Source organism: Podarcis raffonei, chromosome 14, assembly GCF_027172205.1.
Source record: "Podarcis raffonei isolate rPodRaf1 chromosome 14, rPodRaf1.pri, whole genome shotgun sequence".
NCBI classification, from domain to species: Eukaryota; Metazoa; Chordata; class Lepidosauria; order Squamata; family Lacertidae; genus Podarcis; species Podarcis raffonei.
In genome coordinates, this window is record NC_070615.1 from 38666241 (window position 1) to 38692282 (window position 26042).

General features: G+C 44.1%; 2 protein-coding genes across 7 annotated transcripts in view; one reads left to right on the plus strand and one right to left on the minus strand.

Moving 5' to 3' along the window:
* BMERB1 (bMERB domain containing 1) overlaps positions 1 to 16400 on the plus strand; it is a 38157-nt gene extending 21757 nt beyond the window's left edge. The window contains exons 2-6 of the mRNA XM_053364023.1: positions 4016 to 4139; positions 9882 to 9955; positions 11850 to 11964; positions 14219 to 14301; positions 15665 to 16400. Coding sequence (XP_053219998.1) covers positions 4016 to 4139; positions 9882 to 9955; positions 11850 to 11964; positions 14219 to 14301; positions 15665 to 15786 — 518 coding nt within the window. The 3' untranslated portion in view covers positions 15787 to 16400. The remainder of the gene's footprint in view (positions 1 to 4015; positions 4140 to 9881; positions 9956 to 11849; positions 11965 to 14218; positions 14302 to 15664) is intronic.
* A 460-nt stretch (positions 16401 to 16860) lies between these two features.
* The window catches only part of MARF1 (meiosis regulator and mRNA stability factor 1), a 39437-nt gene continuing 30255 nt past the window's right edge, over positions 16861 to 26042 (minus strand). For all 6 annotated transcript variants that reach the window (XM_053364004.1, XM_053364002.1, XM_053364003.1 and 3 more), the window contains 6 exons: positions 25126 to 25356; positions 23189 to 23398; positions 21513 to 21573; positions 21298 to 21405; positions 20322 to 20492; positions 16861 to 19526 (listed from right to left, as the gene is read on the minus strand). In XM_053364004.1, coding sequence (XP_053219979.1) covers positions 19291 to 19526; positions 20322 to 20492; positions 21298 to 21405; positions 21513 to 21573; positions 23189 to 23398; positions 25126 to 25356 — 1017 coding nt within the window. In that variant the 3' untranslated portion in view covers positions 16861 to 19290. The remainder of the gene's footprint in view (positions 19527 to 20321; positions 20493 to 21297; positions 21406 to 21512; positions 21574 to 23188; positions 23399 to 25125; positions 25357 to 26042) is intronic.

Consider the following 26042-nt stretch of genomic DNA (forward strand, 5'->3'; position numbering starts at 1 on the left):
GGCCGGAACAAAGTCATTTATTTGTTGCACATGAGAAAAACTAAAAAGTCCGCCCCCCCCCTTTGGTGGGTTGGGAGGGGGAGAGAGGTAAAGTGTGATGCTCATGGACTGTGTGATTAAACACTTAGCCAAGTAGAGCTGTTAAAAATTGACAGACACAGCAGGCGAGGAATAATTAGAGTGTCAGAATTTCCTCATGAGGGAGGCGGAAAGAGTTAGCGGGTAACATGGACCATTTAATGAGAAAGGCAGAAAGGGATTTGGGAAACGTCAACAGCAGCGCTGTCAATCAGTGCTTTTATAGACCACAGCTGAGAAGCTCATGTCCAGAACCACATTCAGTTGGGGAACACTAAATGGTCGCGTTGTGCTTGAATTCCATAGTTTCGTCCCAAGGCAGCAAACTTGGACTGGGATAATCATGGCTCCCTTCTAAACTGCTGTCTGTCTGATGACTGAACCTTGCCTCGCGTGGCTTAGAATGAGGTCCAGGCTGACTTGTTGCTCCCCCGAATTTTCAGGGCTGAAGGAATGAATTTGTGTGCACTTGGGGTCAATATTTGTGGAAGTTTTTCAGCAGAGGCTTCCAGGCCACCTATCCTGTTCCAATAATACAATCCTCAACAATTGCTCCAAAACCTGCAATGGAAAGAAACTTAGATTCTCTTCCCTCTACCCCCACGCTGCCCCAATTCAAGTCAACTGCCCCAAAGACAGCAATCATTGATCTTTTTGTTGAGAGGAAGAATTAATTCCAGTCCATTAGACACCAATTCATTATCTTCAGCAGTTTCCTGGGGAATCCAAATGCAGTCTGTTTACAAAATCACTCTGAAAGTCCCAGACTGTGGGGAGATAAAATGTCATCAGGCTTTCAGGAAAGCATAGAAGTGAGGAAGGCTTACCAAGATGGTTTGGGGTGTGACAACCTCTCATTTCTAATTATTACTGACTGTAATGTTTGCATATCATTGCTATTCTACTTCCACCTTACAATTTTCTACTTTATATACCTGCCAACTAATGTTTCATTCCATGCATCTGTCAAAATGGGTTTGAGTCTATGAAAGCTTACGTTATAATACATTACTTAGCCTTTAAGGTGCCACAAACCTCTTTGTTGTGTATTTTGGTTTATTATCTTCAGTCCGCAAGGCAGAGTATTTTGACAGCTGGGGACTTCCTTTACAGAATTTATTTTAGCATTAACAAAGAGAACCCAGACACCTGAAAATGCCTTTACAAAATTCTTCTCTAGAAATTAGCTTGCGGTTAAAGCAAGCAAGGCAAGGAAAAAGGCAATATTTTCCCCAGTTTTGCATGGCACAATGGTCAGGTTTATAAATTCATGAACATCACTTCAACCTACCTGCACCCTGCGATAATCATTGGAATCTCTTCTTTGTGTGCCTCCTCCACAAGAGGTTTGGAGGGTGGCAACACAAGAACGGGCCTTTTCTACAGTGGCTCCTCATTTGTGAAATTCTCTCCCAGGGAGGTTTGGCTGGGGCCTTCATTATACACCTTTAAGCACCAGGCAAAAATGTTCTCTTCAACCAGGCCTTGGGCTGGTTAACATCTTATACACCTCTTAAATGAGTTTGGGGGGTATTGGTTTATTTGTTCTTGTTTTTATTACATATTTTGGTTTTTTTCCTTGTGTTTTTATGCTGTGAACCACCATGAGATTTTTGGATGAAGGATGGTATGCAAATGTAAACAACAACAACGGCAACTGAAGATGCCTTTTCTAAATCAGACCCTTGGTCCATCTAGATCCCTATTGTCCATGCTGGCTCTCCAGGGCTTTAGGAAGGAATGCCCTCACAACCCAACCTGGGGATGCCAGGAATTGAACCAGGAACCTTCTGTAGCGGATGATCTACAGCCCTTCTCCTCAGGAATGCTGTAGAACAGCCTTTCTCAACCTGTGGGTCCCCAGATGTTGTTGAACTACAACTCCCATCACCCCGAGCTAGCACGGCCAGAGTTCAGGGATGATGGGAGTTGTAGTCCAACAACATCTGGGGACCCACAGGTTGAGAACCACTGCTGTAAAACAAAGATAGGGACTGAGCAGAGGAGGAATGGTGGAGACCGTCTCCCCATCCTGACCCCTCCAAGGAGGAGGAAGACAGGATAGATTTACAGCAGGGCTTTGAGGGAGGTCACAGGTCAGAGGCAGATGAGGGGGAAGTTGGGAAATCATGGGAGAGCCAGAACAACACCCGGCTGACATGTCATTAGAAAGCATTCCAGACCCTCCATCTCCCAGAACCCGGCGAGCCTTAAAAGTAGGAGAGCAAAGGCCTTAAAGACAGAGGGCACGTAGCAGCACCTGTGGAAGAGGAATGAGGAAGTGGGAGAGACGGGTGGTGGAGGAAATTCTCTTGGGACAACGGCATTATCCCAGAGGCTGGGTTCTATAGCCTCTCTGTGCGAAGACTGAAATAAAGAAGGGTGGTAAGAAACTTTTCCTTGTCTTTATAATTCCTGGGCAACCAGACGGAAGCTGCTGACAGCATCCTGACAGATAGGGAGTATCAGATCTGGGGCCAACTAGGTTTCTCTATCTGGCCCTCTTCCCAGTTCATGCCTCTTCCCTAGCCATCCCCTTCACTGGTCCTGCTTCTCATCCCCCGGGAGTATTTCTGCCTGGCCCAAATGTACCCTAGAACTCTGCTGCTTACTTGTCTAGATGGTGTACAGAAAGGTTGTGTGAGAGCTCACTTGACTCTATGGACCTTTGGTCTGCTCCAGCTGGACTCTGCTTCCCACAGTGACATGCAGGGAGATGGAGTGGGCTGCAACAGAAATTTTTAGGGTAGCAAAATAACTTGACCCAGCAAAATGTAGAATCTGAGGTGGCCCTTTTTGACCTCTGCTGTTGTGAAATTAGTGACTTCCCTCTCTCCCATTCTCATGTATACCTATGTATTTTTTTTATATCCAAGGTGATATTATTGTGCAGCCCCAGTGAATGTTCCCGCCCATTGCAACGATTTCCATTTCCACTAATGATGTTGTTTTAAAGCTTGTACCATCTGGTTCTCCTCTCATCTGCTTTTAACCTGTGATCCTTCTACGGGTTGCTGTGCCATCACATAAATTATTGCTGAACTCCGAGGTCTCCGTCTTAATGCAATCCGTGTTCACAAATACTTTATTGCTCCACAACCTTCCTCTGGAATACCGGTGCAAAAATATGTTTTTAAGCAAGCTACTGAATAATTTCATTTAAAAAGGAAGAAAACCAGAAAAGTGAGTTTGTATTTGAAATGGGAACTACTTAGCCAAACCATGAAAGTTGAAGTGAGGTTATTGTTTCATGATCACTGAGATGGAAGTAGCTAACCAGCTGATCTGAGATTTTTTCCTCTCTGTGCTGTGTAAAATGATGAAGGAACCACAGTGGCTATCTCTGGCCCTGCGTATGTCAGAAGCTGCAGGATCTGACTGTAGCTCCCTGTGGAGCTCAGCAGGTTCAGCAGGCTCAGCAGAAAACCAAGATCTGCCAAACTGCCCAAAATGTTTAAGGGGAAAATGAGGGAGGGAGAAGCTACAAAACAACAACAACAACAACAACAACAACAACAACAACCCAAAGAGAACTGAACATGCTCTGTGGGCTTTGAATGCCATTTCTTTTAGGGGGAATGAAAACCAAGATGAAGAATGGTAATGGAATGGAGTCTCCTGCGAGAGGGCGTGGCTGGCTGGCTGCAACCCTAAACAAGAGCATTGCAGTTCCTGCTTGATATAGCTATACCCTATAGCCATACCCTATAGTTACACAGTTTGAGAATATTCAGCTTATTTATAGGTAAACGGGAAGGCTTATGATATCATATCAGAACCCCTGAACACATTCAAGCCTCACTATCTAAGGTATGTGACTCTTCCTAAAGATGGAAGAACTCCATGTGATTTGTTCTGTCTTCTTTTATTTAAAAGACTCTTAAGCCAACATGAGCAAACCCTCATTTATTTCCTGTCTGTCTTAAATCCTGTACAGATCAGCTTGACATCATTTCGATGGCTGAAACTACCATGATGCCCGAGGAGATAGAACTGGAGATGGCAAAGATCCAGAGACTTCGGGAAGTCTTAGTCAGGAGAGAATCGGAGCTCAGGTTTATGTAAGTAAATAGTTTTTTTCTCAGTGATGGGTGGTACCCATTGGGACTGGTGAGGTGGAAGGCAGGGAGCCCAAACAGTGGATGGAGCCAGAGTCAATGGCAAGCGGGTCCAAAATTCACAAGAAGGTTAAAAGTACATGGGGAAAAGTTCTGCATGGGAAGGTCAAAAGCTCATCCTAGGAATCTGAAAATTCACAGGACGTAGAAACATAACCAGGACTCTGTCCTCTTTCTGATTGACTAAAAGGCCAGGAGGAGTGGAAATACTGAATATAAGTCCAACCAGAAGATGGGGTAGTTAGTGGAAGGAAGTTGTGGAGTCAGAGAGTGGATCTACACTCGTCGTTTATCGCATTAAAAATGCATTATTAAAATGTGACACCAGAGGGCGCTGCAGAGCACTGAGCCACTGACGAAGGGAAATTGCCATTGGACCTTATAGAATGTTCAATTTAATCATGTTTAGAAGATCAATGTAGATCCAACCAGAGATTTGAAGAACTGAAGTCCTGCAAAAGAGAAGAGTTGAAAAACTGGAAAGTGTTAGAGATGGGCACGCATAATTTTGTATAGCTATTTTTTATTAGGCAACTAATATACGGAATTTTAAAATCTGCTCAGTAATTCTTCTGTTGTAGCAACGATGCATGATTTTAAACTTTTATTCCTTATATTGTATTTTATTGTATTACAATTAAGTGTAAGTGTTCAACACAGGTACGCCATTGACCTCCCACACTTTGGGCACCCCTGTTAAAGATCTAAAGGCTGAGGCATTGGAATTCTGGGTAAATAAAGATGGCAGCCAGCCCCCACAGATGGCAGCCAAGCTTCAGTCCCATTCACTAGTGGCTCAGCTGCCAATCTACCACTAAAATAGGCACCCAGGGGCTCTAGGCGAAGGGTGGTGAGTGGAGCTTCTCAGTCAGGCCCAGGAGGTGACCTTCTAGCACCTGGGCCCCTCAGCCATTGCCCAAGCCGACTGGCACCAGGCCCGCCCTTATCATTTCTTGCCCTGAGCAATCTCCTCCTATTACAACGTCAATCAGGGAAGCCGAGTTTCAAGCCTGTAGCAAATTTACAGCAAGGGATTAAAAGCTTCTGGAAATGATGGGCCTTGTCAGCACAGCCATTAAGTCTGTCACGATCAAAATAGTAGTTAGGAACAATTGCACCTTCAGGAGCAAGTGCAGGATTAGGAGCCACCCAGACCTGCTACTGCACAGTCAAGTAAACACCTGTCTTGTCAAATTCCATCTAGACCCAGTGAGTCAGAGTCAAATCCGTGCCTTGTGAGCACTGAATTTCCCCTGATGTTTTGCATCTCAAACAGTGCAGAGCATTTGCAATCAAAATGTTTTTTCTCCCCTGTAGAAAAGGCTATGGAGGGAGCCATCTGTCTATCATGCTTTGTTCATTGACTTTTCTCCCTCGGCCTGTTTGTTTTTCGTTTCCAGTTTGCCCTTTTAATTTCCCCAGTGTTCACAATGGAAGCTTCGCTCGGCGCTATTTATCACTGATCAGGTGGGAAGATGTGAAGGCCGCCGCTGGGAGAGCTTTGGCAAACCTCTCCTGTTTGACTGGGGCTTTGCCTTCTTCCCCCATAATTCATCCTCCCAGGAACATTTTGCCGCTTGAGGCAAACTGGAAAATGATGCCTCCCACTGGCAGTTGTAACTCTGTGAGGGGAACAGGAGTCTCTTAACAACTCTGAAAACTATTAAACTACAACTTCCATATAACTGTGGGCGAAGTCATGACTGTTTAAAAGTAGTATGCTTGTTCTTTAAACATACAGTTCGAATGTGGCCTAAGAATAGACCCAATTAAATCAATGGGACGTTACTGTCTTGAATCCTATTCATTCCAATTGGGCTGTACTCTAAACCAAGGGTAGTCTTTGTGCCCTCCATATATTAAAAGGTAAAAGTAAAGGGACCCCTGACAGTTAAGTCCAGTCACAAACGACTCTGGGGTTGTGGCGCTCATCTCGCTTTACAGGCCGAAGGAGGCGGCATTTGTCCACTCCGCAGACAGTTTTTCTGGGTCATGTGGCCAGCGTGACTAAGCTGCTCCTGGTGCAACGGAACACCGACACCAGAGCAGTGCACGAAAACGCCATTTACCTTCCCGCCAGAACAGTACTTATTTATCTACTTGCACTTTGACGTGCTTTTGAACTGCTAGGTTGGCAGGAGCTGGGACAGAGCAACGGGAGCTCACCCCGTCACGGGGATTCGAACTGCCAACCTTCTGATTGGCAAGCCCAAGGCTCAGTGGTTTAGACCACAGCGGCACTCGCGTCCCTCCAGATATTGCTAGATGGCAAATTCCATTGGTCATGCTGGCTGGGGCTGATGGGAGTTGTAGTCCAACAATCTCTGGAGGGCTCCACATTGGCAACCCCTGTGCTTAGCATGTGATGCTCTACATCTGGAGTATTAATGTTTGATGTTTTATTGAGTTTTAAATGTTGGGAGCTGCCCAGAGTGGCTGGGGCAACCCAGTCCGATGGGTAGCTAATAATAATAATAATAATAATAATATTAATAATAATAATAATAAATTAATAATCTCTATTTGGAGACTTGAGATCTCACTGCTTGGCACCAGCAGATACCCTGTTCCTCACAATATCCAGTATCCATTCCCCAGAGAGGCATTTCATTTCTTAAGTCAGTTAATAATAGCTACCAAGTGTGCTGCTTCATAATCTCAGGAGCAATTATATCTCATGTTGCAGAGCATGTAGAGAGACCCGACTTTGCACTAGTAATCAAGCGCCTAGCAGGCGGCCCAACCATTTTGTCTGCTGGCCAGAGAAGGCAATTAGTCCATGTCCTCCTCTGGCTGCTTCCAATTAGAGAGCGGTTTCTTCTTCCAGTTGCCCTCTTGCCTCCCCTCTGCAGAGAACCAAGATGACCCCCCTGCTTGGTCTGAAATACTTTCATAAATATTAACAGGGCCCTGGAAATGTTGCTCTGGGAAATCTTATATAGACAGCGGATCTGTGTAGAGAGGTGTGTGTGTGAGAGAGAGAGAGAGAGAGGGAGAGGGAGGGGGGGAGAGAAAGAGAGAGAGAGGGGGGGCATCAGGGCCAGCCCTGTTCCCTGAAGTCCAGTGACCAATGTACACACCTCAGGCAAAGGGGTCTGTACCCATCTCTGCAGGCTACAGATGGTGCATTCCTTGATAATTATAATTATAGTAATAATAATATGCTGTCCATCTGACTGGGTTGTCCCAGCCACTCTGGGTGGCTCCCAGAAGAATATTAAAAACACGATAAAACATGAAACATAAAAAACTTCCCTAAACAGAGCTGCCTTCCGATATCTTCTAAAAGTCAGATAGTTGTTTATTTCCTTGACATCTGATGGGAGGGTGTTCCAAAGGGTGGGCGCCACTACTGAGAAGGCCCTCTGTCTGAGTCCTGTAACCTCACTTCTCGCAGGGAGGGAACCACCAGAAGGCCCTTGGTGCTGCACCTCAGTGTTCGGGCTGAATGATGGAGGTGGAGACGCTCCTTCAGGTATACTGGGCCAAGGCCGTTTAGGGTTTTAAAGGTCAGCACCAACACTTGATGAGTTGAGTCTGCACTGATGTGAAAACTCCTGCAGATACCAGCACCTTCAGACTGTGCCACCAGAAGTGTGGTTCTAGATCACATACTTTACTGGTCTTCTCATATTCCGGTGACTTCACTAGAGAGATGCCTGGCAGTGCTGGCTCAAGGATCTTCCCCATTTCCAGTGTTCCTTCTCCTCCAGGAAAACTGTTGCCTTCTAATTAACACTGTAATTTCCCTCAAAGACAATCGTTCTCGTGATATGAATCCCATTTCTCAAAGTGCTGTTGCACAGAACATAATAGGCAATTTGCTTATTGCTGAGCATGTGTTTAATATTGGTTCCTCCCCACCCCCAAGAGAGAAGCAACATTTTAAGATGGTTAATTAAAGGAAAAGGCGCTGCCGTTTAATGCAATGAAGCCTGTGTGTGTGTGTGTGTGTGTCTGTGTCTGTGCATAGCTGTCAACTTTTCCCTTTTCTTGTGAGGAATCCTATTTGGAATAAGGGAATTTCCCTTAAAAAAGGGGAAACGATGACAGCTATGTGTCTGTGTAAAGCCGGTTCTGTGATCAGAAGGAACCAAGCAAGAGCCCCAGAGAGGAAACCTAAGAATTCTAAGCTGGGCTGCAATCCTTTGCTTCCTGGGAAGACATTGCAGGAGCCGTAGGACAGCACAGATTTCCTCTTTTGTGGTGGATAGAGAGGTCTATGTGTGGAGCACATAGTAGTGGCAGCTGAGACTGGTTGGAGGGACAACAAGGAGCCCAACAGTAGGTGGCGCCAGAGCCAATCAACCAATTCTAAGTTTGTCCCCATCCTCCTCCCTGCTGAGTTCCATAAGGGCAGCATTGAGACTAAAAAGTTGGAAGCGGATAGCCAGGACTGGTTTTGTAAGCAGGAAGCCAGGCAGGCAGTGTGTGGCTGAGGGCAGAATGAGGTTGATGGGGCAGCACCCCATTCACCTGAATGGACTAGCTTCCACCGCCTTGTGCCAGTCATGCAATGGCTACCATAAGGTGGTGTGCCAAAACACAAAATGGCTGCCATGGAGGCGTGAGTGGCTGAGTCTACCCAAAAAGGAACTGATCAGGAAGAGCAAACCAATTCTCAGGAGGATGTCATTATGGAGACGTTTTGTGGGCATCCTAGGAGGTCATGGCAGCTACCCTGGCATCTGTGGGAACTGTGACCTCTGGATTACACTGCTAAAAATATATTTTTCATATAAGTACTAGTAAAAATCAACAACCAACAGACAACGAGCACCATCTTAGAACAAAAATACAAATCAACTGAGAACCTGCATTACTTTTATTGACAAGCACACAGAAAAAACTCCTCTGCAGCAAAGAGAATTAATCTCTCGTATGATTGCAGGATATGTTATTGGAAAAGGATTCTGATCTCAGCAACAACAGAATATGATGCCAAAATGTATGACTACACAGTCATGACTAAGCTTACAAGTTGTATGAGAGGGAAAGAAGGAAGGCAGAAACTCAATAGATTATTATTTATTACATTTATTCATTGCCTTTTGCTCTGAAATGCCTCTAAGTGAATTTAAAAACAGCAAAAAAAACCCCCAAGATCTTAAGCACTTAACCATATATATCAGAACTGGAGTTTGTGACCTGTGAATGGAACATGTTATTAACTTCTAAGCCAAACAATTCGTCTTCTTCTTCTTTATTGTGAATGTAGTGACCAAAAATTGTTTTCTTTCTTTCTTTCTTTCTTTCTTTCTTTCTTTCTTTCTTTCTTTCATTCTTTCTTTCTTTCTTCCTCCTCCTCCTCCTCCTCCTCCTCCTCCTCCTCCTCCTTCTTGCATATTAATGTTTCTATTTATTCGATTGCATTTTTTCCTTCCTGTTTTCCTATTTCTTACATGCTTTTGAACTTCTTACATATTTATAATAAATATAAACGCTGAATGTAACTGACCTGTAGAAAGGACTCTATAAATTGAAAAAAGGGTCGTAGGTACCCTTGTTAAGTATGAAAAAACTTTAATAAAAACAACCTCAAAGGGGAAATAAATAAACATTAAATAAATAAATAAATAAATAAATATAGAAACAATATTCATTAATCAAACTGATTCCGCAGGAAGATGTAAGTAACACATATTATGCTCCCCACCCTGATTTTTTTTCTTTCTGTTTCTCTAGGATGGATGATATCCAGTTATGTAAGGACATCATGAATTTGAAGAAAGAACTGCAGAATTTAGTGGCAATCCCAGGTATTTTCATTGTGAATATTGTTAGCAAAGTCACTTAATGGAGTCCAAAGAGAAAAGTCTTGATACCACTTTACTGAGAAAACTGAACCAAGCAGTGTATAATTTGAGGAGAAAAGAACAAAGGTTCCATTTTTCTTAGTTCAGGCTTTGTACATAGCAGGGTGACATTCAACCAAACATACAGAGGAAAATTACCTCAGAACTACACAGCCAATCAGAGCATGCACTACCTCACTCTGCTTGGTTGCTAACGCCTCCATCCATCCATCACCCTGGCTAGTTAACTTTAACAGAATTAACCCATAAATTGCACACTGAATGATCCCTGCTGTTGCACTTCCAGCAAATATTTGCTTGCATTTCAAACAAACAAACAAACAAACAAACAATAACACCCCAATGAACAAAGGCCCCCAAATTCTATCTTGCTCTGGTGCATCCGCCATCAACCAACTTGAAATCTGAGCTATGGACCAGGAGTTCCCCAGTTCAGACCTTGCTTCTTGCCACAAACTCACTAGGAGGCCTTAAACAAGCCCTCCGTCTCTCAGACTTAGTCCTCCCACCTGCAAAATGGGGAATAATACTGCAGCCCTCCCTTACGTGGTTTTTGAAAGCATTGCAATGCAAGCAAAGTGCTCTGAAGACTCAGAGTGCTATACAAATGTTAAGGATGGTGATTATTTATTACAAGCTTGGCTCTGTTTCCATCTGTGAAACGCGGAAGGATATGAAGATAAGGCTGTAGGAATAGCAGTTGTCACCTGTTCCAATTAATCAAGGCAGCATTGTGCTGTAAAGCTGGGGCTAGAGAGCGGGGTGATGCATCAGTAACAGAGACTAAGCATCAAAGCAACATTTTTTTTTAAATGCTTTGTAGGCCTGATTAATACATTCAGCAGTGGCGGTGTGGTTATCGTTCACATATATAAAACCAGATATGCACAGTCAGAAGCTGTGTGCATTTATAGTTTTACTGTGCTAGTGTAACAGATACACATACACAGCAAAAAAAACAGTAACATCCTTCCACTTTAAAATAGAAAGATAAACGGTGGCTGCATTCACATGGCCATTTATTCTGTTTTTGGGATTTGCACATTACACTTGAGTTTTCAAACAACCTAAAAGCCACTTTGGGAAATATAACAGAATAAAGAACAACTTTTGTTATTATTATTTTTAATTGTAATTGTTTTAAAACAGAAAATGCTATAGGTGTAGTTAAAAATGAAATAATGGGGAATTCCCCGCATGCCTGGGATCCAGGTTTAGGGCAAGTACTCTTTGATGAGAGAACCCCAGCAGAGATTTAAAATCACAAAACATGCGCAACACCCCTTTGGATTGTGCCCAGTTCTTCCGTCCAAAATAGTGACCTTTTTTCTTCTTCATTCAAAGCATCATTGCGTCTCATTGCAAAATATTTACACCTCTCCCTGCACAAACACACTCTATTGAGTCCGAGAGTAATTTATAGCTCTCCTGGTGGCTGTTTTCTACCTGAGTCGCAAAAGGTACACAAAGTATTTACTTCCTTAAAGGCAGCTTACAAAGTGTTCCCATCCTGTTCCTGGGGGTTTGTGTGTAGATTTATTGCCTGAATTTTGAACAGGAGATGAAGCCGGCAATGGCCAGGAGATTAAGTTGGTAATAAACAACTCCTTTCAAATGCCAAGTTTATTTGAAACTTCTTTTAACCAGTACTTTTCTTCTAGAAAAAAAAAGGTGCCAGTACTGTGTGCCCTTAAGCACCCCTGGGGAAAAAAGCACTGTGTATCCATCCCTATAGCACAAAATCGGGCAGAATCCGAAGAAAATTCAAACAAGTGTATTCTTGCAATCTGCTCCTTCCTCTTCTTGTTTTTTTTTACCTCCACTGTCTTTTGAGCAGAAAAAGAGAAGACAAAGTTGCAGAAGCAAAGGGAAGACGAATTGATTCAGAAGATCCACAAACTGGTGCAGAAAAGAGACTTCCTTGTTGATGACGCCGAAGTAGAGAGATTAAGGTAATTGCATGGGAGAATGGCTTGTTTCCAAGACTGGGAGGAGACTCAGTTTTGTTTTGTTTTTTTGCCTGTGGTGCCCTTTTACAAACTAACCAATACTCTGCCTTTTGACATGCAAGCTTCTATGGCAGCTGACAACCTGAACTTTAAACAGCCAGTCGGTTCCCAACACGAAAACTACAGAAAAAGCAACGGTTAAAAAGCAACAAGCACAAGCTGTAGCTCAGCAGAGGAGCATATCTTCCATCACATGCAGAAGGATCCCCCATAGCATCTCCAGATAAACATATTTCCCAGGCCAGCTGAAATCCTGGAGCGTGTAGACAATATACTTTGTTCATTGAACCCCTATGCTTGAGCAGAGCACTTGCGCATATACTCTTTGTTAAGTTGTGGGTGAACATTTCAGACGACACAGTGATTCTTCAAACAGTTCTTGTTTATTCACAGGCCAGAACAGAACTGAGCTGAAGGGCTCAGTCAGCCTGCTTATATAGAGCTCCAGTACAACGTTACTGTAGCCACTTTCTAAAACTATCCAATCACTGAACGTCGCTTTTGATTCTTCATTTGCATAACTATCTACAGTATCCCCCTGCTGGCCCAGGGTGAGAACTTCAGTACATAACACCCTTGCATTTGCAAGAAAGACTGTGGGATAAAGAAGGGCCATAGACTGAGTGGAAGGTATCTACTTTGCATGCAGAAGGTCCTAGGCTCAGTCTTTGGCCTCTCCGACCCATAAGTTAGGACTCTGTTTCTGCCAATATAAATTCCTTGAATTCTTGTTATTATTTGCTTTTATACTAGTGCTTTACTGGTTTCTCACTCCACACTTTTCCTTCCTATTTTTATTTAGGCAAGGGCCCTAGCTCAGTGGGAGAGCATTTGCACGCAACTGTTATAAGAAAATACTGCTCCCTTTCCCTTATGGGGTATCTAAGAGCCTGTAGAGAGTCCTTAAGTAGGTTCTCTATTGGTAGGAGAAAGTAACAGAGGCCAACCAGAGAGTACTGAGAAGCAAAGCAGCTAGTAAGCATGATCTTTATTAAACTGTTGCAACAGGGTCCCCCGCTCACCCCATGCAGGGAGGGAGGAGAGGAACCCAGAACAATGGTGTGCAAGCTCTTATATAGACATTTGAAAATTGCCTCCCCTGTAGCTCAAGACCACCCCCAAAACATCATACATACATCAATGGGCAGTCTACAGCAGAACACCTGTCTGCCAGGATACCTGATAATAGTCACTGATTGCTTTTACCTGGGCATCCTGGCCATTCTTTTGTGATGGTTAATACTCAGTTCCTGAATCCAGGTCACAGGCTCACCCTATTCATACAAAGGCACACCATTAAGACACTATTTGTGAGCAAAGAGACAATGGGGAGGTTTTTCCCATTTCCTTCCTTCTTGCAGAGAAACAATTGAGGTCAATTTGGGAGAGTCAGAATGGTTTCAGGATTGCTCTTCTGTACTATTTCAGACACGTAGTTTGTATACTTATGTGTTTGCCTTTTAAATTTATGAACATATGATTTATATATATGAGACCTTAGAATTCCTATAACACAATACAGGCCTCGGGTTCAATAGCATCTCCAAGTTGGCCTGGGAGTGTCTCTTGCATGAAAACCCCCCAGAGAAGTGCTGCCAGCCAGTGTGAACAATGTTGAACTAGACAGACAAATCATAGAAGCATAGAATCATAACACCATAGAGTTAGAAGCAGTGGCAGACTTTTCAAATTTCAGCAGAGCCTTGTGTGATGCCAAAATCCAGCACCCCCCATTCATAACTGTCACCTTTCCCCTTATTCCGAATAGGATTTCTCGCAAGAAAAGGGAAAAGTTGACAGCTATGCCCCCATTGTTTGTCTTTTCTTGCGACATCCCCTGTGGAGCCCTCTCGGCTTGGTGCCCAGTGCGGCCAAACTGGCCATGCTTCCCTAAATCGGCCTCTGCTGCGACTTCAGGGATCATGTACTCCAATCTGCTGCAATCCAGGAATTTCAGCTAAACCATCCATGACAAAAATGGGCCTTCCAACCACTGCTTTGAAACCTGCTGTGAAGGAACGTCCACCACCTTCCAATGACTTAGTACAAGTCAGTTTCCCCTTATTTGTCGTGTAACTTCTGCTGATCATCACTTTTCATTGCATCTCTCAGTTACATTAAAACAAATATAAAAGCTGCTGGTTCCCACCCACCCCAAGCCCACTGGCTAATTTTGTTATTTTTTGCTTCGAAACAGAGAGAAGGAGGAAGACAAGGAGATGGCGGAGTTCCTCCGGATCAAGTTGAAACCCTTAGACAAAGCCGTGCGATCTCCAACTAGTGAGTTTTCAAAACTCTTCCAAAGACTTTAGTGAAGCTCTCCCTAACAATGAGCTGCAGAGTCTTCATGGTTTGCATAAAGCTAATGTAAGGATTGGATAGCAGCTTTAATGCAAACCATGAAGACTCCATGGCACCCATTCCATCTCCTGCATGCACACTTTTTCTCTGTTCCTTCCAAGAAGGCAGCTGGCATGCAGTGAGATCACATCCACACCATATATTTAAAGCCAATTTGAAGTGGCGTTGCACCCCACCCCTCAAAAAAAAGACCCTGGGAGATGTAGTTTGTGCTGAGAATCATAGCTCAGTCCCCAGGATTATTTGGGGAAGACTATGTACTTTATATTATATAATTTTTATTGAATTTTCTAATTTACATTTCAAAATATTCATTTAAACAACCTAAAGTACCTTTCCAAAAAAACCAGAGTCCTTTTTGTTGGGAATAATTCAGAGGGAAATTCCCAGGAGTCAAAAAAGACTATTTATGTAGGCTACTATTGCGGCTCGTGTCTTGTTAGCCCCAAACGGGAAAACGAGCAAGGTCCCAACCAAAGAACGGCAACTTAAGCTGATGGAATATGCACAACTTGCAGATTTAACATATAGAATAAGAGAACAAGAGAATATATGTTTAAAGAAGACTGGAAAATGTTTGAATATATGGGTGAAAATGGTGTTCATTTAAAAACGCTGGTAGCATTAAGATCAATTCAACAGTGTTAAGAAGTTTTGATGGCTGTAACAATGGTTTACTGAATAGTTTAGTTAATGTAACGTATGCAGGGATGTTTGGTATGCAAAGTGAACCATGGAAAGAGAAGGGAAGTCATTGGTTTAAGGGAAGACTATACAGTATACTAGGGACGCGGGTGGCGCTGTGGGTTAAACCACAGAGCCTAGGGCTTGCCAATCAGAAGGTCAGCAGTTTGAATCCCCGTGACGGGGTGAGCTCCCGTTGCTCGGTCCCTGCTCCTGCCAACCTAGCAGTTCGAAAGCATGTCAAGTGCAAGTAGATAAATAGGTACCACTCTGGTGGGAAGGTAAACGGCGTTTCCGTGTGCTGCTCTGGTTCGCCAGAAGCGCTCAGTCATGCTGGCCACACGACCCAGAAGCTGTACGCCGGCTCCCTCAGCCAGTAAAGCACTGCAACCCCAGTCAGCCACGACTGGACCTAATGGTCAGGGGTCCCTTTACCTTTATACAGTATACTTTAACTGTGCAACAATTTACCCAAAACTTTCCATCATGCACAGTGGGGTTTGTGTTTTTTTTAAACAACAACACTGCTCCAGCAGATACATTATTTTAAAGCCCCAGCCTAGGATATTAAAGATGTTCTCCATTCTGCCGACCACAGGTACGCCAGCAGAGAAGAAGGCTGAGCCCCCTCCTCTTCCTCCAAACAAGCCCACCATTGCGAAAGCAGGAATTGCTATCATTAAGGATTGTTGCGGCACCACCCAGTGCGCCATCATGTAGCTCCCTCATCACGGGGCACCGGCTCCCCCCCGCCCCCTACGCACTCAACCCAACAGACGGGAAAACTGTGGACGGAAGAGGACTTTAAGCATCCAGATATCTTGATAGTAGAGTTTCCTGTACTGTTTTTTTACAGTAACTGTCGTGTACTGAATGTACCTGTCGGTGACTCCTTCACTGTTGCACGGATCACTCAGTGAGCATGCCTAGGTTTAAGACAAGGAGTATATATATATATATCTAAGTATAACTGTATCTCAGGAGAGGGAAAGACTGGTATAGGAAAAAGAGAGACAGACAGATACTAGGGAGAGGGCTCACAGGTAACAGGCAGGTACCACTTTTTATCCTTATATATAGATCTGTGTGTATATAAGATATGTATATGGGGAGGAAGACACTCCCCCACACCCTCTGCCAGCTGTGAAATAGAAAATCATACCAAGTATTATGTAGAATAGCAATTTTAATAGTCTGTGCGTAGAATAGGATGCACTCCACACTTCTTTCCGTTGACAAGACAGCATTTGCTCCCGTGGGCAGAATAAAAACATGGCATGGCAGCTCCTTTTAGCATCTACATAATGAATAAATATTGTAAATAGGACAAGGCAGTTGGTAGTCTACCGACCAGTCATCTGTCAGACTCTTGTGGTTTTATGCAGCATGTGCTCTTACATCGGTTCACTCAGTAAAAGCCCACAGAGGATTTGGGACTCTCAGCAGCTCACCGCATGTACAAATGCAAATGGTGAGAAATGGCAGGGATGCATGGCATGCATTGCACAAGTGGCCATTCAAAGCAAAATTCAGAGTGTCTGAAATCGCTTGTGCTTAATCTTGTGTTTTATCCAACAGAGTTCTACTCCCAGTCAGTAGGTCTAAGTCAGTAGCGCTCAGTAAGTTCAATGGGCTTGCTCCACATAGGACTAACTCTGCAGTTATGAAGACCATCCCAGTGATCATGAGTTTCAGCTGGCCTCTTACTTTTTAAGAATGTGGGGTTTCTGCTGTGCAGAGGTGGCTTTAATCCGGCCTAGTGCTTATTTTTTTAAAAAAACAAAACTGACAAGGTTGCATGCTTGCTTGGAAATTTTATTGACAACTGTTTGGTCCCAACACACAAAACAGCACTCGAGCCACAAAACTGTCCAAATGGGAGAAGACAACAGAGGAGAAAGGCGAGCTTTGTCTCCTTGAGAGTGCATAAGTTGAGGGCTTCAGTGATATTTTTTAAAACAACCAAGAAATCAAAATTAGTGAAGTGTAAATGAAATAATTTCATTCCCTTAATTCTTTTTCAAATCAGTCCAGTCACATTATTTCTTCAAGCCTTCGTAGAAAAACAAAAACAACCCCCCCCCCCAAATTAGCTGGTTTCACACAATGAAAAACAAACTCCCCAAAAGGTAGTCTATAACTTTCATACAGCGATTTAGGTCAGAATTACACATGACTCCAGAAAGATTTCTCATTCTCTACAGGTGGCACAACCCACACCTGTATTCCAGGTACATCAACAGTACTGTTATTTCTCCTTGAGTTTTCACCAAAACTTGGGTCTATTATAGATGACTTGCAACTGTGGCTCAAAATGATGACTGTTTTTGCATTTGCATGACAGGCCCCAATTGGTCAGGTCTTTGTTTTATGCAAGCAACACATAAGGTAAATGGAAGATGTCCTCACAATTAAAGTCATGAAATGGTTCCATTCTTCTTTTTTTAAAAAAATAATAATAATCACTCCTATAAACCCCATCTCTGTAGAGGAAACATAAGGATGTACACACACAAACACACTGTGCCTTGCCATGATATCAAAAAATCTTCCAGTCCTTCTCTGCATTCGTAATGGCTATATCATTATTTAGTACTGTACTGTTTAATACTTGGCTTTGTTTAAAAAACACTTTTTAAAAACAAAATCCATTTCTTCTCATTTTAAAAATAGGTTGTCTATAGCCATCAAGTGGCATTTTTCAGTTGCTGGCTGTGAAATCTAAGGCTGCTTTTTCAGTCTCACACACATTTCAAAAATATTATTTGTACGCACATATCCGTTCAGCCAGTGGAAACCTTTGCTATAGGTTCCTTCTTTCTGACGAGCAATTAAGAATCCTTGCCTGGCAAATACAACCCATTGTAAGTGCCAAGTTTACCCAACGGGGGGTATAAAAGCTTTGGTCAGAAGACATTTTAGCTCTCTATAAAAAAGAAAGTAGAAGGACTCCACTGACTTGCCTCCTTCGACAAAGGCCTGCCTTTCCAAACACCAACAGAAATGCCACTATAGGGACTGGAAGGGAAAAAACCACACACAAGAGCAGGTTTGAGCACTCAAAGTAAACATCAGAATAAAGACCAGACACAGTTAAAAACATGCTGACTCACATTAAGCTTCCCATTTACTGGATCTTTAAAATGAGGAAAAGCACCGTAACTTTGGCATTTCCATGTGCTGCTCATACTTTTGTGCAAACGGAAGTAGAATCATTACTTTCCATCTTTAAAAAAGCTCATTTAAACCCCCTTGCTGTGATTTATAACGTATGTACACTTAAATGAATATTTGAAATCTCAAATACTCCCAGTAATCTCATCGGCGGATGCTGCAAGAAGCACCTCAAAGTTGACTTCAAAATGCAAAACACAAAGACTTGCTTTTCCTAAGCCAGAACAGCATCAACTTGGAGCGCTCAATAAAAGGGAAGCTTAAAAACATCCTCACCTTCCTACGAGATTCCACAGTGGAACTGATTACAGAAAGCATTTAAAAGGGGGGTTGTAATCAATCAATGTAATCCTCTACAGCAGGAATGGGTAGTTTGGGCCCTCCAGATGTTATTGTACTACCACACCCATCATCCTTGACCACAGGTCATGCTGGCTGGGGCTGTAGTCTACAACATCTGGAAGGCCACAGGTTCCCTAGCCATGCTCTACAGTCATCTTTTGACAAGAGACAATTACAAGTCATCAGAAAAAATCCTAGGCTTTGCTCTCACCAATTTAACCCTGAAGATGCCCACTGCAGGTTTTATTCCAATCTAATGACTTATTAAAAATAAAGTTCCCAATAGGCTGCTTTGCCAAGACAGACGATGCATTTGATTCTTACCTGTCTGGAAAACGCACATTAAAAATTGCCTGTAGATTCATATGCTATATGAAGGCTTTACATCAGTGATGAGGTTTCAGAAACTCAAATTCCATCCCACTCCAAGTTTAGCATTTGCTAGTTTTTTCCTGACATTCGACAGAATGTAAAAAGGAACAGTAAAACATTTAATGCTTGAAGTTTCAAATAAAAATACCTGCCCAGCTGAACTCAGTGTAAACTGAACAAAAATCTCACAAAAGGTAGTCAACAGTGACAAAGATAAACACAAGTGACCACCCGCCCGCCCCCCGTCCCATCTGTGATTTAAAATATAAAGGGTAGCCAATAGCTTCATTTTCTGTGCAGTCTGACAATGCGTTGCCTCTCACAACACGACATAGTTTAAAGCTTGGTTACAGGTGCAAGTGAAAAATTTGCTGCCAACTTCACTCTGTTTTTATGCTGCCTTTTGACTGGGCTGTCCATGGCTTCTTTGCTCAGCTGCGGTTCAACTGAAGGGCAGGGAGGTGCTGGTGTATTTTCTGCAGCTTTACAAGCAGCATGTAAGTGGCTCGCCTCTTCTTTAGCTCTCAAAGGACTAACAGCATTCTCCTCCTCTTTCGTTAAAACAATCATCTCTAAAAAGGAAAGCGATACCATGAAGTTTTCAGAGCAAAATTATTTTCAGATGCATCTGATCTGTGCACAAAGGCAGCAAGTTGTCTCCTTCAATGAAAGGATGCATTGCCTGAGCAAAGCACTATTTACATTATGTGGAATACATGAACGTTGACTGCCACTGGCTAGAAATGCAAGCAAACAGGATGTGGTCCTTGTTACATATTGGATCCTGGTGTTCTGAAGTCCAGTATGGAAAGCTGTGAGATCTGGCGGTAAACTAAGGCTGCCAAAACTCACTGGAGAAAAAAGTTGTTCCAATAGGGATGTGTGTTATCTTAGCAGCATGTGCAAGCTGGAGTTGGATGTGGTTATATGGAACACTTCCATCCCTGGAGAAACTTGTTTAGGCCTTTTGAACTAAGGGTGGGAAGCAGACTAGTGTACTGAGCTACTCTAAACAAGGTAACTTTCGAAAAGTGGAGACAATCGATGTGAAATGGCATTCACTACTACTTTCAAGGGGATTGCTAAAGGGCTGTGAATTCTACCAATTAACTTCTCACAACACAGAAGTATTTCATTGCTGGTATTTTGGCATTATATACATGAGAAGTTTATGCATTCAAACAAAGCATTTTGCTGCGTTTATAGACTAGGCTTCCAATTGCAGTACTTGCCCCCCCGCCCCCGCACTGGAAGGGAAGTCCAATGATTTTGGAGGTCCTGAAACAAAGGCAGAATGGCCTATTGGAAGCAGCTACTGGTCAGAACATCCAAGGACAGACCTCCTTTAAGAGCACACTCATTTTTACCTGAAAGGGTTGGTGGATGTTCTTCGAACTGAATGAGATCTGCCGGTACAAGGATGACTGGGTCTGGTCTCAGTTGTGGGGAAGGCAGACAGGAAGGGACAGGCTCACACAACAGATCCACGGGCGACATATTTGTGAGGCAAAGCAGCTCTTGCTCAGTCGAATTAGAGACTGCAGGAAAAACCAGAGAGGAGAAATTGTAACTCACTACAAGGAGTCAGGAGAAGGTCAGCAATAAAAAACAACTCATGTCAGTGAAGTTAACAACTCTATTCCAAGAAACCAAAACTGTGCAGGCCTAGTGATCCCAACAACTCTTCCCAGTAGGTCTTGGCCCAGTGAGGCAGTTGCAAGGACTGAAGGTCCCTGCCTTCCCACAGTTGCCCAAGTCCCCTGCTCTTCAGGGCTTTTTTCCAAGCAATCAGTTTGCATCTGAGTGCAACCCATCTCTTTTCTGCTCATTTCTCTGCAATGTTTTTTGGGCAACATTTCCCCTCTCCTACTCCACCCCCCCAAACCGCGGCGGCGCCTCCTCCCTCCCTGCCCTGCGGAGGAAGGGAGCTGGTTGATGCCAGCCAATTTGATTGATGCCAGCCAATCTGAAGCCTCAGTGTGGCCCAGACTCATCACCCACCTGCCGGCCTCTTCATCGATGGTCACGCTGTGAACATCGTGACGGGTGCACCATGGGGCTTCGGCTGGAGCTTTGTGTGTCTGCTGGCCCCGTGCATCGGAAAGCTGGCCAGGAAAGGAGAGGTGCCACCACCACCACCGGCTCCCAACTGCAGGCAGAGCAGCGGAGGAGGTAGGAAAGGGGGGGAGGGGGAGAGAGAGAAGCCCCCTCCGCCGTGTGTGTATGTGTGTGTGTGTGTGTGTGTGTGTGTGTGTGTGCAGTCTGGCTTGCCACAAGGTCTGAGGGGCGGTGAACCGGCCCCCTCCTAAAAAAGTTTGCTGACCCCTGATGTACAGCAATTACCGGAATCTGATGCTTCTAGTTTTAATTCCAAGGATTCACTTGCTTCTGCTGTCTCTGTAGCTTGTCCATCACCATCGGCAAGAGGAAGGCCAGGCAAGCTAAAACGAGCTATGAGAAGGGAAGACGGTGAGCGATGCTTCCCTTGGGCAAATATGCTCACCAGTAACTCAAGTATTTGTTTTTTTAAAAGTTATCTCTAACCAGGGATTACTTACTTTTCATGTCGTTCTTAAGGACAATAATTCTCTTATGACCATGACCTTTTATCCAGACCACCTAATTAGAAGGCAATAATGACAATGTTTGAGGTAAGATGACTGAACTCAGCAAAACTCTCTATTTTGACTTGTTTTTCTTCTCTTTCTTTTCTGGTATTCCCTCGTGAACTACATTCAATATTAGGCCAGATTCCAACAATTGTTAAATATTCTCTCCGCCACCCCACCCGCTTGACTAAACAAAATGTCAACTAAGAAAGGATTACGAGTACTTTGATCATATCATTTATTTGATTTCTTCCCTACACTCCACTATAAGGTCCCAATTGGGGGGGGGGGAGTTTAATAGCAATTTAAAACAAACTAGGAGTTACAGCAATAGGGTGGGTTCTAAAAATTATTTTATCCCAAGCTTCAAAGGCCAGGGTAGGGTTTGGGTGCCCCACCCCCACCTGTCTATCATTTGACACCAGGTGACTGGCACCTGTTGAAGTTGGTCCCATGAGGGTGAGGGAGGAGAGAGTTCAAAGGGCTTGCGCAAACCAGTGCACTGTGCTTCCCAAACCATGAGCTTTCCAGCTGGCTTCTGGGTGCTAAGAAAGCACTGCATAGAGGGCAGCACCTGCAAAGTCCCTTTTGGCCAAGTCCTTCCGTTATGAGCCCAGAATGGCCTCGCAGGTCAAATGGGGGACGCCTGGTGGGCCACATCTGGCCCACAGGACAGAGGTCCTTCGCCTTTGTTCTAAGCCAGTGGTTTTCAACCTGTGTGCCGTGGCACCCTGGGTACCTTGAATGATAGGGGTGCCACGGGCAACACTGGCCTCTGTCGCTCTTTCCTTCCCTCCCTCCTCTGACGCCCTCTTGTATTTTCTGCCTTCCAAAGGCTTGCACAACTGTTTGTTGCAGCAGCCCTGGCTACAAGCTCCCCAGGTGAATGGTGCCTTTGGCCATGGGGTGCTTCCCAGGCCCCTGTGGGGCAGTGTGAGGAGGTACCTCTCTTTGGGGCATGGGCGGCAGAAGCGGTTGCCTGGAGGACTCCCAAGGAGAGGGGGGAGGAGGCTGAGGGAACACTCCACAAGGGTGTTCAAAAAAGGTGAGAGGCTGCCAGATCTGCAGGCAAGGGGTGACATAACTGGGCTCCTGAGCCCCACAGGGGTGCCGCAGAAAGACTGTAGTTGATCGAGGGAGCCGTGGACTCAAAAAGGTTGAAAGCCTCTGTTCTAAGCACATTCAGAAGAATGAACTTAAGACTTTTCTCCATGATTCTCCACAGCAGGAACACTCCCAACTGGAGGTTTCGAAACATTCTCACCTGAATGCTTAAAATATCTTTTTAAGACCTCTGTGCTGAAGGCAGGAAGGTCTAACGTGGAAGCACTGAGTGCAAGAGGTTGGGGTGGGGCCTGCTTAGCGCTTGTCTAAATGGCGAACATTTAGAAATGTAAAATATTTGAACATTCTGAAGCTGTGGAAAATCCCATTTCCCAGTTTCTCCTCCCTTTTGAATTGAGGAGGGCTCACAGCACAAAGCCAGGCAATCCTAGTCTTCAAATCACCTGTCTTGACTTCGCAAGAGCACATCTATATTAAAAAGCACCGATTAAACTGCACACAGGGACCTAAGGATTCAATTAAGTACTACTGCTAAAAAGAAAAACACAACTGCTACAAACCAGTGGAATTGCTCCCAGGAGTTCTTCGAGATTATTGTAGCCATATGCTTTGGGTTGCAACACTTCACCCGTGTATTTGCTATAAGCTGTTGAGAACTCATGAAAGAAGATCTGCTGGTAATGGTAGGTATGAAGCAAAGACCTCACTTTCTTGGCAAAAACATACAGGCTTGTGAGCTTGACATATTCTGCCTCACCATCAACAAAAACCTGTGGGAGGGAAAACCACGCATATGAAGTCTTCCAACCCTTGGGCATTGCAGAGTATTTAATAAAAGAACATCCTTGAGCACATTTTTTACCCCGCTCTTCATTTTAATTGCAATTCGGTTTGGAGTTGCACTTAAAAACAAATCCAACACACGTGATACAGTTACTAAAACATTAGGTTGTTCTGTATATGCAAGAAGCCGTAATTAAAAGCTTCATGTGAGTCACCGGCTGCAATCCTTACTTGAGAACGCCCGAGTGCCTCATTTCAGTTACATTAAGGCTGGAATATAAAGCGACCTGGACTCTAAGATTATCATCAGAGGCTGTACGCAAATCCAGTTGCTGTCACTTCCGCGCAAGGTACAGTAAATGATCAGCGGCTTTGAGTCCAGGTCACCCTGCCCCTTGTACTGGAGGGAACAATCTTAAGTTTCTTCCAGTTGTTGGAGGCCACATACTGAAGGGCAATTTAACAAGGCACTCTATTCAGGGTACGGCGTAATGGATTGTGGATAGGAAACCGAGGGAACAAGTCTCTGCACTTAGAACTAAGCAGCAGCAGCAGCTGCTGCAAAGATTCCTAATCCACAGGGACCCTTCCTTCTCTTCCTTTGATCTGTCTTCTATGTCCACAAACTGAATCCTTGTCTGCACATACAATAGCTGTCTCTTTTTCTCAGCTGACTCTTCTGCTGTCCAATTTTATTTCTCCTTGTTTTCAATGCTGCCTGTTAACTTGAGCTCTCACACCTGCTCCCGAAAGGGTAATCTAAGCCCAGTGGGCAGAGGTGCAATCCCTGACATCTCCAGATGTAAGCAGGGAATGGGAATGGTCCACCGCCTGAAACTTTGAAGACCTGTTGCCAGCCAAGACTATACTGAACTAAATGGGTGAAAGGCCGTAGCTCAGCTGTAGGGCACTGCCTTCTATGCAGAAGGTGCCAGGTTCAATCCCTGGAATCTCCAGGTAGGGTAGAGAGATGGAACTGCCTGGAACTCTGGAGAGCTGCTGCCAGTCTGTGTAGGTAACTCTGGGCTGGATGGACCAATAGCTTGACTCATATGGCAGCTTCTTGCGGTGAATAGCCTGGTCTAGTTTAAAGCAGCTTCTTGCATTCCGAAATTCATTTAATAGGCCGTTAATGTATGTCTGCACCACCACAAAACCTCAAAGTACCTTCAACAACTGCTCCACATTTGCTGTTACTCCTTCTCCACTAACATTACTCTCCTCCATTTATCTCTTTGACTGTGACCTTGGGTTTCCTGGCCTCTGGTCAGCAATTGCTCAATTTCCTTGCTTTCCGTTATAGTAGCTTATTTTAGGCCCTGAATTGCTAATTAATAACAAAAGTGAGGCCACATCCACACCATACATTTAAAGCTCTATGTCAATTTAAGTTATGGCTTACCACAAAGAAGCTTGGGAACTGTAGTTTGTTAAGGGTGCTAAGAGTTATTAAGAGACTCCCCCTACTCCCTCCCCAGAGCTACAATTCCCAGAGTTCCCTAGGAAGAGAGCCCGATTGTTAAACCACTCAGAGTTGTAGCTCTATGAGAGGAAACTACAGTTCCCAGGATTCCTTGGAGGAAGCCATGGCTGTTAGAGTAGTATCATAGTGCTTTAAGCTTACAGTGCAGATGTGACCCAAGACCAGTGGTATAGCATGGGGACAAACAACTGCTATGCTGGGCATTAGGAGCCAAGCCTTCTTCTCCCTTACCTCTGTGAGATAAGGCACGCTCATCAGGAGTTCAGTAAACGTCATGAAGCCATATTCACATGGATTCAGGAGAGCGCCCTGGGTGGTTTCATAATGCCTTTTAAGCTCTTCAACAGAAACAAAGTTGGTTTCATCCAAGGTCATCAGAAGCACCAGAAGCTGGGTAGCCAAGGTCCGGAGAGACTTTTTATTTATAAGCTGGAGCTGTTTACCAGATTCTACATCAACGACCTGGAGGAGTTTGAATAAAAATGGTGGTGGGTGGGGAAATCCAGTTACACCGATGCGCAAGGCAAAAGCTGCTAACACACTGCAGCCTTAAGAAGGGATCTTGCTGTTTAGCAGTCAGCTTTAAGCAGCATTCTGCACACTGTTTTATTTACATCACCTATATATAACCCAATTAACAATGCCCCCTGGGTGGCTAACAATAAAAATAAAAAACCCCATAAAAGGCAGACAAGAGCATTAAATTGAAACAGCAAAACCACAGTAGAAAAAAAAACTAAACGAAAAACAACCAGAGTGAATCACACATTAACAAAGCAGAACTTAAAGATGTGAAGATCTTAGAATGAGAAATCTTCACCTGGCACAAAAAAGACCATAACTTTGTTCCCAGCAAGCTAGGGTAGGAGGAGATATTCCATAATCAGGGCGCCACTGCTGCAAAGGCCCTTTCTCTGGACACTTCCAGCTGCTCCTCATTTGGAGGGGACCAGGATATTTGAAGGGCCACTTCTCTCTACATGAAGCTGCCCACCACAACTATGTTCTTCATGGTTTTTGCTTCTTAAAAAGCAAGCTGTTACAGTATTTTAGATGGCGCACTGGAAGGGTTCTAGTACACCACTGTGGTGTTGTTGAGAGTGTTGGATTTGGGATGATGAGAGATCAAATCCCCACGAAACTTCCTG